The 16,495-nt window shown below is 50.5% G+C and overlaps 1 protein-coding gene across 1 annotated transcript; it reads right to left on the bottom strand.

The window, feature by feature from the left end:
* Positions 1-123: 123 nt before the first annotated feature.
* CA6 (carbonic anhydrase 6) lies at positions 124-16,193 on the bottom strand. Its single transcript, XM_085558660.1, has 10 exons — positions 16,124-16,193; positions 9,163-9,254; positions 8,068-8,250; positions 5,237-5,385; positions 4,788-4,883; positions 4,188-4,254; positions 3,567-3,724; positions 2,066-2,189; positions 1,607-1,705; positions 124-1,107 (listed from the first exon to the last, which is right to left on the bottom strand). Exons 2-10 carry the CDS (start codon positions 9,233-9,235, stop codon positions 494-496), a joined length of 1,563 nt encoding a protein of 520 aa, XP_085414786.1. The 5' UTR covers positions 9,236-9,254; positions 16,124-16,193; the 3' UTR covers positions 124-493.
* Between the last annotated feature and the right edge of the window lie 302 nt (positions 16,194-16,495).

Genomic DNA, 16,495 nt, shown 5'->3' with positions numbered 1-16,495 from the left:
TCCACTACAGAAAAGAAGGCAAAGTTGTGCCACAGCCAAGGCACAGGGATTGCACAGGACCTGCCCTGCCAGAGCTCCACGTCCCCTCTCCTATGGGAAGGGGTGGTGAGTTGGTGGTGACAAACAGGAGAGACAAGCAGGGAAGATGGTGAGAAACTGAGACTGGGTGAGGGAGGGGAGAGAAATTTTATTTGAGAAAGCAGCTCCTTTGACCAGAGAGCACCTCTTTGGCGTGAAACAAAATCAGTGTATGGGGATCTAAATCAACCCCCTGGAGGGACGTAACAACCCAGGGTGCTGGATTGTGCCAGATTCTGCAGTTCATTGTTTTATCTCACAGATGGAGGTTTTTGGAAAAACACCCTGGAGCACCAGCAGGTGCCCAGTGAGCCTGTAGGAAGCAGGAGGAGAAACAAGCAAAGAGCCCTGGTTTTTCTCAGTTTTCCCAACAAGCAGGGCTCCCAGGATGCTGTCAGAAGAGCAGAGGCTGTGCTCACTGGCAGCTGGTGTCGGGCTGCAGAAGCACCCCCCCGAGAAGGGCCATGGGGGTTTGTCCCCAGGCGATGATGTCCCCCGTGGGCTGCCCTGCCCTGCACAGCGCCAGCGCCCGCAGCTCCGCGGCGTCGAGCACCCGGCTCCACAGGTTCACCTGGCTCAGCCACCCCCCAAACCCGTTGGAGAAGGTGCCAAGCAGAGCGTCCCTGTCCTTGCCAAGGACCAGCGTGCCCCCGGCCCGGCTCACGAAGCCCTTCCGGACGCTCTGCGCCTTGCCAGCCGCCCCGTTGAGCCAGAGGCTGGCGCTTCCCTCTGCGGAGGCCCAGGTCACGCAGTGGTGCAGCCAGCCCCGTGCCTCCTGTGGCAGGGGGAAGCTGAGGAAGTGGCCTCCCACCCACAGCCCCAGCTCTGCGCCCACGGTCACCACCAGCTCACGGTCGCTGTCCCCAGTGGAGTAGGACAGGATGGTCTGGCTGCCCACGGGCTGGGCTCTGCTCCAGAAACACAGGGTGAAGGCTTGCAGAGACACAGCGCGGAGGGGATGGACCTCCACAAAGCTCTCAATGTTCTCCGCGGGGAAGTAGAAAGCTGGAAAGGTGCTGGATTTTGTACCTGAAGTAACCCAAAAGCCAACAGTTACATTTCCTGTGAACAAGCCCAAATTCTGGAGAATAACACCCACAAAACTGGTAGGGCTGTGTAGTCTGAGTTTGCAGTTACTGCTGTGTGTTGTGCCAGCAGGGAATGGCTTTGAAACGATGAAAAGCTGAGCTGAGCTCCCCCACACAAATGTTTGGGAAAATCATGGTTTTCCCTCCCTCCTCCTCTTCTCTCATGTTGTATAAAATAGAGATGATGGCTATTTTTCCTGGGGGAACTGAGCTGAGCATTTTTACTGCCTGTAAAATGTGTACCCATGTGGCAGGAGAGAGCTGTAGCTGGCTTAGGGCTGGCCTTGATGATGGTGAAGGATTTCCATCAGCAGGCCCAGACATGGGATAAAATTCTACCTGTGTGTGCCTGTACTAAACCGGTCAATGATTTGGGCCACCAAGCTCAGCAGGGCTCTTCATCCTCACAAGGTGAGTGGGACTCAACCTGTGTTTCTTACCTGTGTGGCTCAGTCCATTCAGCAACTCTGTCTTCATGTCCTGGAGCTGCATCTGGATTTGATCCAGCCTGAGGGTGAATTCCTCTGGATGACACTGTGCTGGAGCAATCAGACAGCTGAATTTACAGAGGGCTGGGACCTGCACACGCTGCATTTTCTAGCTGCAGCAAAAGCTGTGTTTCAAAATGCAGCTCCTCTCCTCGGTGTGGCTGCCCAACAGAGCTGTTCCCACACGCTCCAGCCACACCTGAGCTGGGGTCCTGCCATGGTGCCAGGTGGCACCAGCCACCCTGGAGGGGTGGCACTGGGAAGGCAGGGCTGGCACACCCCTTAAACAAGGAGGAGGCACACGGGACACCACCTGAGCAGGGACAGGGATTCCAGCCCGTCCAGCTGCAAGGACTGGCAGTGTCACACCTTCCCCGTGGTGTTTGTCCCCCCCGGGTCCCCTGGCCCTACCCTGGCCCCGCTGGGCACGGAAGGAGGCCTCCACCACGCGGCCCCGCAGCGGCTGTGCGTGCCGGTAGTCGTTGCGCAGGGTGCGGTTGTGCCAGTCCAGCAGGGTGTTCTCCAGGAGCTGGACCTGGCACAGGGACAAAAACAGGGCACAGAGGCATGGGGACATCGCTCAGGGCATGGGGACATCGCACAGGGCACAGGGACATTGCACAGGGCAGGGGGACAGCAGCTCTGCCTGGAGCTGCAGTGCGGAATGGGGTAGGGACATCACAGAAACATCACAGAGGGCACAGGGACATCACACAGGGCATGGGGACATCACACAGGGCATGGGGACAGCAGCTCTGCATGGAGCTGCAGTGCAGAATGGGGCAGGGACATCACACAGGGCATAAGGACAGCAGATCTGGCCAGACCTGCAGTGCAGAATGGGGCAGGGACATCACAGGGACATCACACAGGGCATGGGGACATCACACAGGGCACAGGGACAGCAGCTCTGGCTGGAGCTGCAGTGCAGAACAGTGCAGGGACATCACACAGGGCATGGGGACATCGCTCAGGGCACGGGGACATCACACAGGGCATGGGGACATCACACAGGGCACAGGGACAGCAGCTCTGGCTGGAGCTGCAGTGCAGAACAGTGCAGGGACATCACACAGGGCATGGGGACAGCAGCTCTGCCAGACCTGCAGTGCACATTCTGCAGCCCAGGACTGGCCTGAGGATCAGGCAGGAATCCTCAGGGTTTCTTGCTGAGCAGCTGGGGAAGGAACAGCACTGAGGGTTCTTTTCAGCTAATTCATGATGAAGGCATTTTGCCTGGAGGAGTTCTGAGCACCTGCCTGATGGCAGCATGGATGGAGATTTTGCTGCTATTCTCTACCTGTCTCACAAGTGCCTTTTGGCCTTCCCCAGACAAAAAGAGTATTTCTTTTTTAAAGAGAACACACTGTGATCCCCCACTACTGTGGTCTCAGTTTTATCTTTTTCTTCTCCTGGAAGAAAATGTTTTCTGATGCTTCTTTATTATTTATTAACTTAAAAGCACTACTTCCAGTGTGAGTCTAGACACAGAAAAACCCTGAAATGCCTTCTAAAATCTGGCAATTATTCTGTAAGTATTTTAATGTTATGAATGGTTCTTTTTTGATGGGTTTTTATGTTGGTTTGTTTTTTTTTTTTTTTTTTTTTTTTTTTTTTTTCCAGGGGACTCTCTTGCAGTAGTTTTTGCCTTGTTAATTCTCACTGGTCTCTTCCTTTTTTTTATAGTGCTTCAGGGTGGCTGAGCTTAGCTGAGCAGTTTTGTTATCAGTCACCAGACCTCAGGTCACCTGCCGTGCAGAATGGCAGGCACCTGTAAGTGCAGCTGCTCAGGAATTCACCCCAAAAGCTCGGTAGGAGAGGTGCCCTAAGAGCTCCTCTGTTCCCAAGATCCCTGGAGGACAGCAAGGGAAACGTTCAGAGGGAAGAGGAGCTGGTGAGAGGCAGCACTGACCTGAGTGTGTGACAGGACAATTGGGGAGTGGAAGATGGTCCAGATCACGCTCTCGGAGCACGGGGGGGTGGTCAGGGAGCCCTGGTACCTGTAGAAGTGGGAGAGGTTTTCTGGCAGCATGGCTTGGATGTCCAGAGAGCTGAGCGTGGTTGACTGACCTCCAAAGGAAGCAGAGATGGCATCAGAAGTTAATGGGGAGGGAAGAGAGAGGTGGAAATGCTCTTGGAGCTGGGCTCAGCAAATCTCTCTGCCCACAGCAGTGGCTCATCAGACCTTTGGTGGAACTGGGAGAGGCATGAAAGGCCCTTTCTGGGTCTGTGGTTTGTCAGTCAGACATGTCTGGTCCTGGGGGTGCTGGGCAGCTGCTCTGCCAGTGCCTGGGGTGCTCCAGGAGGCATCAGGGGGTGTGCAGGCTGCTGGAAGCTGATATTTGGTGCTGCACACACTGCCAGGAGTGCATTTATTGCTGCCCTGAGCCCTTCCCCACAGCCCTGGGCTGGAGCTGTGCAGGGCTGAGGATGCTCTGCCAGCACAGCAGCAGGAAAATGTCTGTTCCCAGAGGTGGAGTACACACAGGCTGGGAGCACTTCAGGGACAGAGAAAGGCATTCCCAGGTCTTACCTGCAAACCTGATCCTTGCCAGTTTGGAAATGAACTCGCTGTAGTAGGTGTTCTCAAAGTGCCCATCCTAAACACAGCACAGACACTTGATCAAAAGGTGTGACCTGCCTGCCCTTCTCACTGCTGAGCAGCTGTGGGGTTTAATTCATCAGCTGGGAGACAAAGACAACAAATACACCACAGATCTCCTGATGGGCTGGATAACGGTCAGGTCTGTACAGCCTGGGCAGAATAGTGAACAGGATTTTTTTTTTACTGCTTTTAAATCCACACTGAATCAAGAGGTGCCACTGGCAAAGCAGAGCAAAGCTTGGAGGCACAGCAGGGAAGCCCCACCTGATATTCTTATATATGGGATATAGATATAGATATATAGATATGGATATAGATAAAGTACTACTTATGGGGCAGTTTTCTGGGGCTCCCAAGGGGTATTGGCTGGTGTTGTGTGCAGATGGCCATGGGGAAGCAGCAGAGATGCCTACAGAGGTGCCAGACCCCATCTCTGGGGCAGCTGTACAAGCCTGGCCCGGGCTGCTCGTGTCTGAGGGAGGTTTTAGCTCAGGCAGTGCCCCCTGCCCCAGCCTGGCTCACACCTACCGTGTACAGGAAGGCCAGCACAGCCAGCCCCTGGGGCTTGTCCTTGGCTTCTTCAAAGCTGGAGTAGTTGGCAGAGTTGTAGTGGACAATGTGCAGCTGCCAGGAGAGAGACGGGCTCATTTAGCAAGGAGTGATGAAGGGCTCCAGCGTGTTCAGAGGGACACGCTGAAGGGACAGTCACCAGCCCAGTTTGTGCTGTTTGTGCCTCGCAGCAGGCCACAGGGACCTCTGCTTTGCCAGCTTTGTGGCGACCGTGGGGAGCAGCTCCACCTCAGAGGGACACGAGTGCTCTCCCCATGGCTTTCCCTGGAACCTTCTGCGCCAGCCCCGTCGAGCTCAGCCCTGCCATTGTCCCCCTTTCCCCCCTGCCTCCTGCAGGCCCTGCGGGGTGCAGCCCCCCTTTCCCAGGGGGAGCCCCGAGCCGCCCTGCAGCCCTGGGCCGCACGAACCTCGGCGAAGTAGCGCATCCCGTCGATGGTGTGCTCCGAGCCGCTGGTCTCCAGCTCCAGCCCACCCCAGTGCAGGTGCATCTGCACGGCTGTGTAGACGCCTGGGAGCCCTCTGGAGATGTTCATGGTGGGTGGCAAATCGATCTGAACTGGAAAATGACAGGGCTGGAGGGGCAGGGGGTGCAGCCACCACCCTGTGGTTGGTCCTACAGTGCCGGTGGCACCTCGTGGAAGGAGCAGCACGGTCAGCACCCCGGTGTGGGAGGGAAGGCAGTGAACTTTAAAGCTGGGGGTGCTGGGAACCTTTCCTGGGCTCAGGCTGGTGCAGCACAGCAGGCACAAGCAGGACTGGGCTGTGCCTGCAGACCCCTTCTCCCGCTGAGCTCTGGCTTTGGTAGTGGGCACTAATGAAGGCTTTAATGCTCACTCCCACCAGCACAGCACACCTGGCACAGGTCTGTCAGCCACTTCCTTTCCAAGGCAGGAAAGGGGCATAGGAATCAACACAGAGTGGCCTCATCTGTTATCACAATTCCCAGGGAGGCCCAGCCATTCTGGGAACGCTTTGAAGGTTTGAAAAGGCTGTGTGACTGCTGAAGGATTTGTGGAGACAAACCTCTTTTCTTCTCCTTGCCAAGGAGAAGTCACAAACCCTTTGTCTTCCTGCTAATTCACTGCCAGAAATCATAGATTATGTTAATAAATCTAGGAGTGAAAGTGGAGAATTGCCTCATCTAAATGAAAGCCCCCAGCATGTTATAAAAACTAGCAACTATCCTTGCAAAATGCAGCAAACATATTATTAATTAGTCATAGTTTGGGTTTCTGAGGAGTTTCTTTTGTTTGTGAACTGTATATAGACAGACAAGAACGAAAGCATGTTTCCTTTTAATATCCCAAAGGCTCTAGAGTGGGAGGGAGAACATAATCTACCTTTTTCATAAGTTCCCTGCTGACTGCCTTCCATAATGAGGGTTATTTACTTCAAGTACCTCACCAGGGTTTCTACTTTCTACAAAACACAGCCGGGGAATTGTGTTGTGAGCTTGTAACCAGCTTAAGGCCCCTGTAAGATATTCTAGGCAAATATTTGCTGCAAGCACAAGGCAGGGAGTAGCCTGGTTTGCTTCTGCTTTCACAGAGTGTGAGTGGGGAGTGTGAGTGCTCCAGGCTGGCTGTGCCTCCCTCCTGCTCTGCCCTGGCTCTGCCAGGTGGTGCAGAATCATCTGGGCAGGGCAGAGGAGTGCAGCTGAGCCTTCCCCAGCACTCCTGCTCTGGAGTGCCTCTGGCCATCCTGCCTGCAGGGACAGCCAGCCTGGCTGCCCAGCTCTGGCCCCTGGGGAGTCAATGGGGACACTGGAGACCCCAGTTAAATCTGCTTCTGGGGGAGGATGCACACATGGATGACGTTTTAATTTTTCCTGTCCTCAGTACCAGCTGGAGGAGCAACCCTCTTTAAAACAAAAAGAATGGTGCAAATACAAAAGGCTTTGTTAACCCCAGGCTGTCTGTGTGAGCACTCACACCACAGCAAACAGGCATCTTCAGGTGGGATTTAGCCTGGTGCTAACAGACCTACAGAAAAAATGAACCTGGTTTTCTTGGTGAGACATTTGGGGTTTGGCTCTGAGAGCCTGTAAGGACAGTCCTGCTGATAAATGTCCCTTTCAGATCTGCTGAGTGCTTTCCCTGAGAGATTCTGCTGCCCTGTCCCATCTCACTGAAGCCAGTAGAAAAGCCCAGCCTGACTCACAGGAGCTGTGAATAGGGACAGTCGTTTGTCTTTGTGCTTTAGGAAACTGCCCCGCATCAGAAAATCATTGTTGGGAAGTTAACAAAAGAATGGGCAAATACACACATGCAGTCAAAAAAGCTAAACCTGCAAGAATTAATGTCTAGGCAGGCAGGGCAGTAGTGCTGACAGAGAGCTCCTGGCTGAACGCTGAGCTTGTGTGGGCCACACAAAAGGAGTTACAATTTTCAGGAACACAGGCACAGCAGTCTTCCTCTGCTGGCACTTTGTCCCCCAGCACTCTGCTGCCTTGCCCTCACACCGGATTTCTCTCTCTTTGTCACAGGCAGGAAAGAAAGAGCTGCAGTGCAGGACTCAGGAGCCGACTGCTCCATGCTCCCTACACCTTCCCAGACCACTCATCCTCTCTCCCATGCAGCCACCAGGAAATTCTCTCATTGCTCATCTGTAGTCCAAAGGCGTTATCCCAGCAGTACCAGCTGATGAATTATTTAGGCAATGAATTACAGACTGCAGCAGGGGAATCTGGGATCTCCTAAATTATAATATTGCCCCGAAACGGTGTAGCCAAAGGCCAGGCTTTTAACATGTGCTGTGCTTCAGTTCCCTTTCCTGAGCTCCAAAATATCAATCCTCTGGCTTGTGATCCTCCTCTGTGTTGTTCTTGGGGTGACCTACATCCAACCAAACCTGGGATGCAAAGGTTCCACTCCTGTCACTTCTGATTCATGCACAGGCCAAAAGATGCATTTTCTGAGTGCGCCCCAAATACCACTCACTGCTGCACTCCTGTTGTCTTGCAGCACATTAAAGGAAATTATCAATCTGGAATTCTCCAGCTGCATTTGATCCCCTTTCCATGAAAATACCTTGCAGAAACCTAACTGCCTTTTATTTTTCTGATTTATTTATGCATTTTTGGAGAGCCTTCCTGGGTGACTGAGGAAAACAGCGAACCTAAGGGAGCAGAATGAAGTGAGATGGCCAAGCAAGGTGAGTTGAGAACAAGGGCACTGTCTGGGAATGCATTTGCACAGCTGAAACCAAAGATCTGCTCCTGCAGTGCCCTGAGCCTTACCAGAGTGGCCGTTGTTGGTCATCCTGAGCTGGCCCTGCAAGGGCCCATCGTAGCCAGCCAGCTCCAGCTGCAGCAGCGGGTTGTAGCTCACCTTCCTCCTCTGGATGTCAATCGGGGATTGCTGCTGGCCAGCACAGTCTGGGAAGTGCTGTCCCCAGTGCTCTTCATCCAGCTCTCCTTCTCCTGGAGGGGGCAAGGACGGTGACAGGGATGTGCTGTGATCAGCAGCCAGAGCACTCCCCTTGTTTGCCAGCGGGAAATGCCGATCCAATTATCGGAACGCCAGGAGCTGCAGCCATAACAGGTTGCTGTGCCTTCCCCAGAGTGAAAATGCACATTATTGTGTCTGCAGGACAGCTGTGCTGCAAAGGAAGAAACCTGCATTGCAGCAGCGGCGCGGTGATTGCTGGAGGCTGAACCCCCACCAAAAGAGGAGCAGTGTTTACGTGGAAATGGGGATTTAAATGGGTCCCAGCTGCCAGAGGTGTGGAATTGGCTTCTTAACCAGCACAAGTGAATAGGATCAGGGCAATAGGCAGGAAGGCTCAGCTTGGGATCAGGAACTGACAGCAATTAGCTATTTTTAACTAGGGAGAGAGCAATTGCAATATTGCAAATCTTCAGCAATATCCTTTGTTGTAACTTAGCCCACTGAAGATCATAAAAGGATTAATTAACACTTCAGTGAGCTCTGCAAACAACCCCCTGACACAAGTGAAATGTAGATAAAATTTCACCAAAAAATTATAAATACCTAAATAAGTACTTCTTAGTGCTCTGTACTGCCTGGGATAGGACAGTAAAATAAGAAGCAGGCAGTATTTAAAGTTTTTCCTTGCAGGATCATCCAAAGGTCAGCTTTTCTTCTAGCACATTCTAAAGATTTCCCCCATTGTTTGAACCTTGACAATGTGTCCTAACCACACAGAGGAGTAAAAAGAGGTGACATTGAGGATAATCACTTTCAAGACACGAAGGCATCAATGAATAAATCAGCTGCTGTGTGATCTCTCACTAAGGGCCAGCCAGGCTGCTCCTGCAGCACAGAGGGAAGGGAGCCTGTCCAGCAGCACCCCAAAGCAGCCCCATTTTTACCTTTGTATGTCCAGGGCACCTCGTGGCAGTGGCTGAGGGGCACCAGGAGCAGGCAGAGCAGGAGCGCTGCCATCAGCACGTCTGTGTGGTACCTGCAGCACAGCCGAGGGAGGGACTGGTTAGAAACCCCTCAGAAACCCCAAATGCTGATTTTCTGCAGGCTTGGCCTTTCCAGAGCCCTCCTGCCCTTCTCCCCAGAAACCCCAAATGCTGATTTTCTTTCCAAAGCCCTCCCGCCCCTCTCCCCAGAAACCCCAAATGCTGATTTTCTTTCCAGAGCCCTCCGGCCCTTTTCCCCAGGAACCCCAAATGCTGATTTTCTTTCCAGAGCCCTCCTGCCCTTCTCCCCAGAAACCCCAAATGCTGATTTTCTTTCCAAAGCCCTCCTGCCCCTCTCCTCAGCCACCCCGAGCACAGCAGCAAACAATGCCCTGTGGATGGATCACCAAAACTGGTCAGCTCTGCTGACTTTTGGCAAACTTTGTGGCCCTTTTGGCTCAGCTGTCCCCACAGAGGGGACAGGTCCCCTGATGGCCACAGCTGATGGCCTCGGGTCGCTCTCTGGCCCCTGCACAGCTCTGCCCACTTTTTCTGTCCATTCTTTGCCCATGAATGGGATGAAAAGCTCCTCGCTGCAAGTATGGGTACAGCAGAGCTTCGTAAGCAGAAATATCCAGCCCAGACCTCAGAGCTGCTTCCCTTTACTCAGAGCAAAGACCAAGGCAGACAGCATTCAGAGGACTGGATTTCAAAAAGTGCAGAGCATTCACAATCGTACTAAAATCAAAATTGTAGTCACTTTAGCTGGTCTGAAAATCAGAGACTGGGTTTAAAAGCACTCCACACCCCTGAGCCTTAGCATTCAAATCACTTTGCTTTCAACACCTTCCCTCATCACTGAAAATCTAGTTTTGAATGGGAGAGATTTGAAACCTCTGAAAAATTCAGAGCTCTCAAAAACTACTTAGACTTGAAAGGTGCAGGCACCATACAAGAGACTGACACCCTGATGGCTTTCCAAAAAACATGCAGGAATTCAAATAAAAACTAGCAGGTGGCAGGTGTCTAAATGCTCCTGTGGACTTCTGTGTCTCTTCAGACACTTGATTTCCTCAAAAATGTGTCCCAAGCAAATACTTGTCTATGGTCCAGTAAAAGTCATTTGACAGAACAGGGAACAGACCCTGGATTCTCTCCCTGCCTTTTTTTATCCTGTCATCAGGCAAATGCCATTCCCTTTGAAAATCCTCCTCCTCCTCCCTCAGGAATGGCACACTGCTGGCAGCCCTTTCTTCCCAGCCGTGGCCCCCAGCTCCTAGACCCGTGGTTTCAAAACAAAAGGGGAGCAGAAACCTCCCCAGGAATGGAATTTTTACCTTCTATGGAAAAGAATTAGAGATTCCAACAAAAGCAGCATAGCTGGGCTGTTTGTTTTAGGTGAACATGCAGCAATATTAAACACGAAGCAAGAAAAGTCAGATCAGTGAAATCTCAGCACTTCTGTTCCCAGCGTCCCTGCCACTTGTGATAAAATTGGTAATTATTTTCAGGAGCAAGGTGATTTTCAGCCACTCAGCGAGGTGGCAGCAGCTGAGGTGAGTCTGGGGGTGAGGGTCAGGCTGTGCTGCACAGAAGGCAAGACCTGATCTGGCAGTTTGGGGAAGTTTGGGGCAATTTGGGGCAGTTTGGGCAGGACAGGCCCCAGGATGCTGCAGCACAGGCAGTTTGCTCAATCTGTGATCCTATGAATAATAACAGCAATTCAACAGTAAGAGGCACAAGTGAGCTACAGGTGCCATGGGAGCTCAGGTTTCTGTGCTGAAGAGCAGAAGCAGGTATTTTACTCAAAATCTTATTCTTTGCAAGTGAATTGTTAACGTAAAAAGGGTTGCTGGTTTGTGCAGTGCATATTTAATCTTTGGGAACTGCTGTAATATTGAGCTGATTAACCAAATGTGTTTTTTCCTTCTCTCCTCTGAAGAAGTCATTTATTCTGACAGCTGCACTGAACTGTGTAAGGACCAAACTAAGCAAACCTGCCCTGCAATGCACTTCTTAATCCTTGTGTATCCAGTTGTGTAAATAGGCTTTGAAATTAGCTGAGGGTGTAATTTTGGGGGTTTACACCTCTTTACAATTCAGGATTCCACATAGCAGCACAGGAGGGTGTGAAGAAGAGCCAGGCACAGGGGGTCACCTCTGTGCTGGAGCACCTCTGCTGTCACCTGCAGGGCAGGGGAATGGATGTCACACAGTGACAAGCTGCTTCCCTTGCTTGTGCTTTATTGATCAGCCAGCCCAGTCTGCACAAAGCACTTGAAATAAAGCCCATTCGTGCCCGGAAACGGGAGTTGACAGCAAATTAATTTTTAATGGAGTTTTTGCAACATTTGTGACATTTCTCTTGACATCAGCAGGGGCTGTGGGTGCTCAGCACACCCAAAAGCCACATCTGTGTTAGCTCAAATTCTTGTCTTTAAGGTCCCTTCTAAGCCAAACCATTCTGTGATTCTATGAAGACACAGCAATCCGTGGAAAGGATTTACTAAGGGCACAAAGCATGAATTTGTTTTGGGGTTAGGACAGAACAATAATTTTAATTAAGTTCTTTAAATGAATTTGGATATTGAGCTTCTAACTAAGAGCTGAATGTTATGGAAGTCCTCCTGTAGAAAGTATTGCTCATGTCAACCAGTGCTTACTGGTTCTTGGAGCTTTTTTAGTGTATGTGGTATTAAACCTGGTTGTCCTGAGGCTTGTGTGGGTCAGCTCTTTTGCTACCTGGACATAATTTCTGGAGAGAAGAATGGACATAGTGCCTGGGAACTCCAGGCAGCACAGCAGAGGTGAGCTGGGGGTTCACAGGAGACTGGCACAGGACTCATCTCTGCACTGAGATTCAGCCAGTGAGAAAATCTGATGTCGTGTGTGCCAGCCATGAATATTCTTGGCATGAGTTATTTCCAGAGGCAGGGAACTTTCACACAGACCTCAGCCTTCCCCCTCCCACCTTGACTGCAGTGGGAAATAAGCCTTTTATCCCACATCGTTGGCTTCCATACACTTCACTTTCATCTCTACAGTTTCCCCTGACTCTTTGCCATCTTTTAAATCCTGCTTCTCCCAGGCTATTCTCTCTGTCCTCACTGGCCTAAAGCTCAGCTCAAGCCTGACATTCTGAGTATTGGTGGCCACATTAAAACCTTGATATGGCATTGAAGTAGCTGGCTCAAACCTCAGTGCTCCTTTGACCCAGAACTTGAAAGGGTTAACTCCTCTGCCTCTGAATCAGCAGGAATTCCATCAGGGCTTGCAGTAAGGGCTGCATCACTCCAGCCCAGCAAACATTTGACCAGGAACAGGCTGTTTGAAGTGAGATGGACAGAGTGCCTTCAATCAGGCCATGCAGGTTTTTCTGAGTGAGTCTAAAACCTCTTCAAACAGAGCTCTCTCTGCTGAGGTTGTGCTGGATGAGTGAAGGCATCCAGAGCCTACACAAGTTTTATGAAAGGCAAAGATCAGCCAGTGCTGGCAGGCCCAGACCCATGAGGAAAGCTGACAATAGTTGTGCGGATTGAAACACGAGATTCTTTTATTCAACAATTCCTCTAATGTTTCTACATCTTATTTCCAAAACTGTCCCTCTTTTCTTTGATATTTTGCCCAGGCTCTTTTTTTTCTTCTTCCCTTTTTGCCCCTGGTTTTCAAGTACATACAGAGATCACAGAGGCAGAAAAGCACTGGAATTCATTTCTCCAGTTCACACAATCCCTTTAGACCTCCTTCATCTTATACAATATTTTGATGTATTTGACTAAATTTAATCATGGAATCAGAATGGTTTGGTTTGGAAGGGGCCTTAAAGAATATATCTAGTCCAACCCTCTGCCATGGGCAGGGACACCTTCTTACCTTCTTCTGATATAAATTCAGACACCTTTATGATTCTGCTGAAGCTTTGTGGAAGAAATGGGCTTTGAGGCAGTCAGAGACAGACACCAGACATCTACACCAGTGCTCCTAAAGGCAGGATTTGCCCATTTAAAAGCAGAGAGGTTTCCTCTGCGAATTCTATTTCATGGTCTAACAGATCTCAGCATTAGCTACCTGCACTTCATTGTCAACCTAAATTTTCTTTTGCTCAGTTTCAGCCAATTACTCTTAGTTATAGCTGTAACCCTTGGATTATCTTAAAATAGTTTTCCCTTTTTAATGTTCACATCACTTCTGGGGTGGTTATCACCTCACTGCACCACGGGCAGGAGCAGCCTTTCACTGCCATTTCCCCAAGGTGGAGAAAAGGACAATGTGATGCTATAAAAAGGAGAGAACATGGTCAAATAATCCCTCTTCATTTTCATTTCCAGGAAATGTCATTACAGCCCTTGTAATGTCTCTTTAGGGCTGCTCTACAGACTTTGCTGAAAGGGGATTTCACGTTCTGGATCTCTGCTTGAGACTTTGGAAGAAAGCAAAGCGTGAAGGCAGGATTAGGAAGGGGGAGGCCAAACTTGCCACTGCATTGTGTGTGAGGAGCACTGGGATGTGGTCTGAGTGTGGGGATCAAAGGAGCTGTATGAGAAAGAAACCTTGGATAAAGGTTTCCATCATCCCAGGGCTCTGAGCTGCGCACTGGATGGGACAGAGAAGGAATAATATGTGCCAATACCTGCTCATGGTGCAATTAGTGCTTTGTAGGTATCTGCACTGCTCCCCTAAAAATGTTCCATTTGCTCCTCATCTCCCAGTGTTACAGCACGCAGGGGAAGCACAACTGCTGCTCCATCTCTCTGAACAGACATTAGCAGTGCACAAACAAAGGAGAAGACCCCAAGGCCCTTAACAAACAAACAAACAGTGCACAGAACAAGAAAAGGCTCTGGAAAGTGCTGCTGCTCATTGCTGGCTAAGCACTTTCCCTTTCTGCATTGTGTGTTGAGCAGCTGTGACATCCAGTGGCCAAACACAATACGGTTGGGTCTGGTACAGACCTCTTCATACGTGGTAACAATAACAGAGCCCTTCCATGGCACTTTTCATCTTCAAAAAGCTGTATAAGCACAAATTTGTTAACCCTGCACAGCTCACAGGGCACAGCAATGCAGCTATCCCAAAAGTCCACATAGGAGGGGACAGCACTCTCCAAAGGCATGGCAATCAGCTCTCCAGGCACGTGGAGAACCTGCTGCAGGACCAGAGTGCAGGACCTTCAGCCCCAAGGCAAGGAGCTGAGAGATAAGGGATCAGAAAGGTGCAGCTCATTCAGCACTTGATGAAGAGGCCACACCTGAGGGATGAGTTGTGCTTGTTTTCCCAAGAGCAAAAAAATCCAAGGAAAAAGAGGAGGAAAGATGGGGGAAGCTGAGAGATCCCAGCAGGACCAGAGCTGCTTTGGAAGAGATCCTTTGACAGAGGCCCGGCTTGAGGAAAAAGCTTCAGCAGAGATTTTCTGAAAACATCAGAGGACATTGCTGATAGATGTGGAAGGTAGGGAAGGCAGTCAGATGTGGATTTGGATTAAGAGATGCAGTGGTGGAATGGAAGAAATGTGACTACAAGCAGATACCACCTTGAACTTCCTTTCAGGCCCACGCAGCAAACCAGCCTTGAGAGAGATGCTGTGTTTTATGTCTGGGACATGCCTGCTCCTTTTGATGAACAAAGCAGACCTCACTGAGATGCATTCAGAGATCCAAACTGGGGACAGATGCACGCCATTTCGGTGACCAAGGGCCCAGTCCCTGCTTTCCCAAGGTCATCAGGGCCCAGTGTTTGCTCGCTCAGCTCTGCAGTGTTTTTTTCTGCAGGCAAGGTCATTGCAGGGACTTTCAGAAGGAGCAAAGTGCCCACAGTCCATCCTCGCCACTGCACTCTGAGGAGCTAAAAGTGATGATGGGAGCTGGAAGTGTTTCCCATGAGAATGAGGTTGATGTTTAAGGCAGGAAGACAACATGAAGGAAATTTAAATTCTCTGTCTGTGTTGTACCTGTTCTGTGGCAAGAGGATCCTGCTTGATAACTCTTGTGCTTTACATAACTATTTTGCACCCATTAAGGAAACAAATGAGTTGTTATTGGACTACTCTTTTTTTTTTCTTCGTGTTATCATTCAGAAAAAAAACCCAATCCTAAACACCAAATACAATTTCTTAATGGCAAATCAATTCCTAACTTGCTTTCCCCTTTATAGTGGAATACATTTCAAAGAGAGGGGGAAGGCCCTGCTCAGCAAGGAGCCTCAGACACTCTGTGAGAAGCAGTGCAGGACTTGCACTCTGGCCTCCATAAAGAGAATTACTGCATGGTTTCAGCATGGTTGCAACAAGCAGCTATGGCCTTTGGATCCAGAGTTCCTGGCAATTAATATCCAGCTGGTTCAGAAGCTTTCAGTCTCCTACAAATCACCGTATCAGATCATCAGCTCCTGGGAAATGTACTCTTTGGTATCAGTCCCCTGATTCATGCATTGGTTCCCTTCCAAATGACCATTCCCCGTGCCCTGAAGATGGATGTGGTAGTTGTAAATTTAAATTAGCATTTCCAGTAGTACAGAATATCCTGCCTGGTACCCGAGGGTCTCACACAGCCCTCGTGTACTCAGGGAGGCTGATGGTGGAGCCACACTACACAACTGCACACAGACCCACTCTAACCAGTATGGACCAACCAGCCCTCCACTAAAGCCCTGGAGAAGACAGGATGATGAAGACAGGAAGTTAAGAGCATTAAGAAAGCTGGAAGTGCTGGAAGGTAAGAGCATTAAGAAAGCCATGAGGTCTGTCACCTCCAGCCATTTCACTATTCATGTGCCTAAAGGTGCCTCGCTGCAGGGTGAAGCTGTGAGACAAAGGCATTGCAAAAAATGGGATGAAAAGTGGGGGAGAAGGAAGAAAACATCTCAAACAGTCATTCCACAATTTAATAGATACCCAGAAAGAGCGTTAGTCAGACTCTGCCATTACCTTTCCAATGAAGGGTCCGTAAAATCACCAGGATCTGCAGGGTGGATGAAGAGCAGAAATCTGAGTGACAGAGTGCTCACGTCTGCATCCAGTGGCTTCCCTCTGGAGGTCCCACCTGGACTGAAGTGAGTCGCAAAGCCTGGCTCCCTGAGATGCAGAGCTGCCCTGCCAAGGGAACCTGCTCCGAACACAAACAGGCTGGCACTTGCAGAGGTGTCGGATGCAGCGGGTGAGGGAGGTGCTCACGCAGCCACCCAGGCACATCTTCAGGTGTTGTGGGAGGCACTGGGGGGAGAGAGAAGTCCCTGAGCTGCAGGAAGTGCTTCAAGGCTCTCTGAAAGCTCACGCCCTGGAATGTGCCCTGCTGCTGCT

This window comes from Lonchura striata, chromosome 21 (assembly GCF_050655825.1).
Source record: "Lonchura striata isolate lonStrDom1 chromosome 21, ASM5065582v1, whole genome shotgun sequence".
Taxonomy (NCBI): domain Eukaryota; kingdom Metazoa; phylum Chordata; class Aves; order Passeriformes; family Estrildidae; genus Lonchura; species Lonchura striata.
The sequence above is the reverse complement of the archived record's forward strand: the minus strand, read 5'-3'. Positions and strand labels throughout refer to the sequence as shown.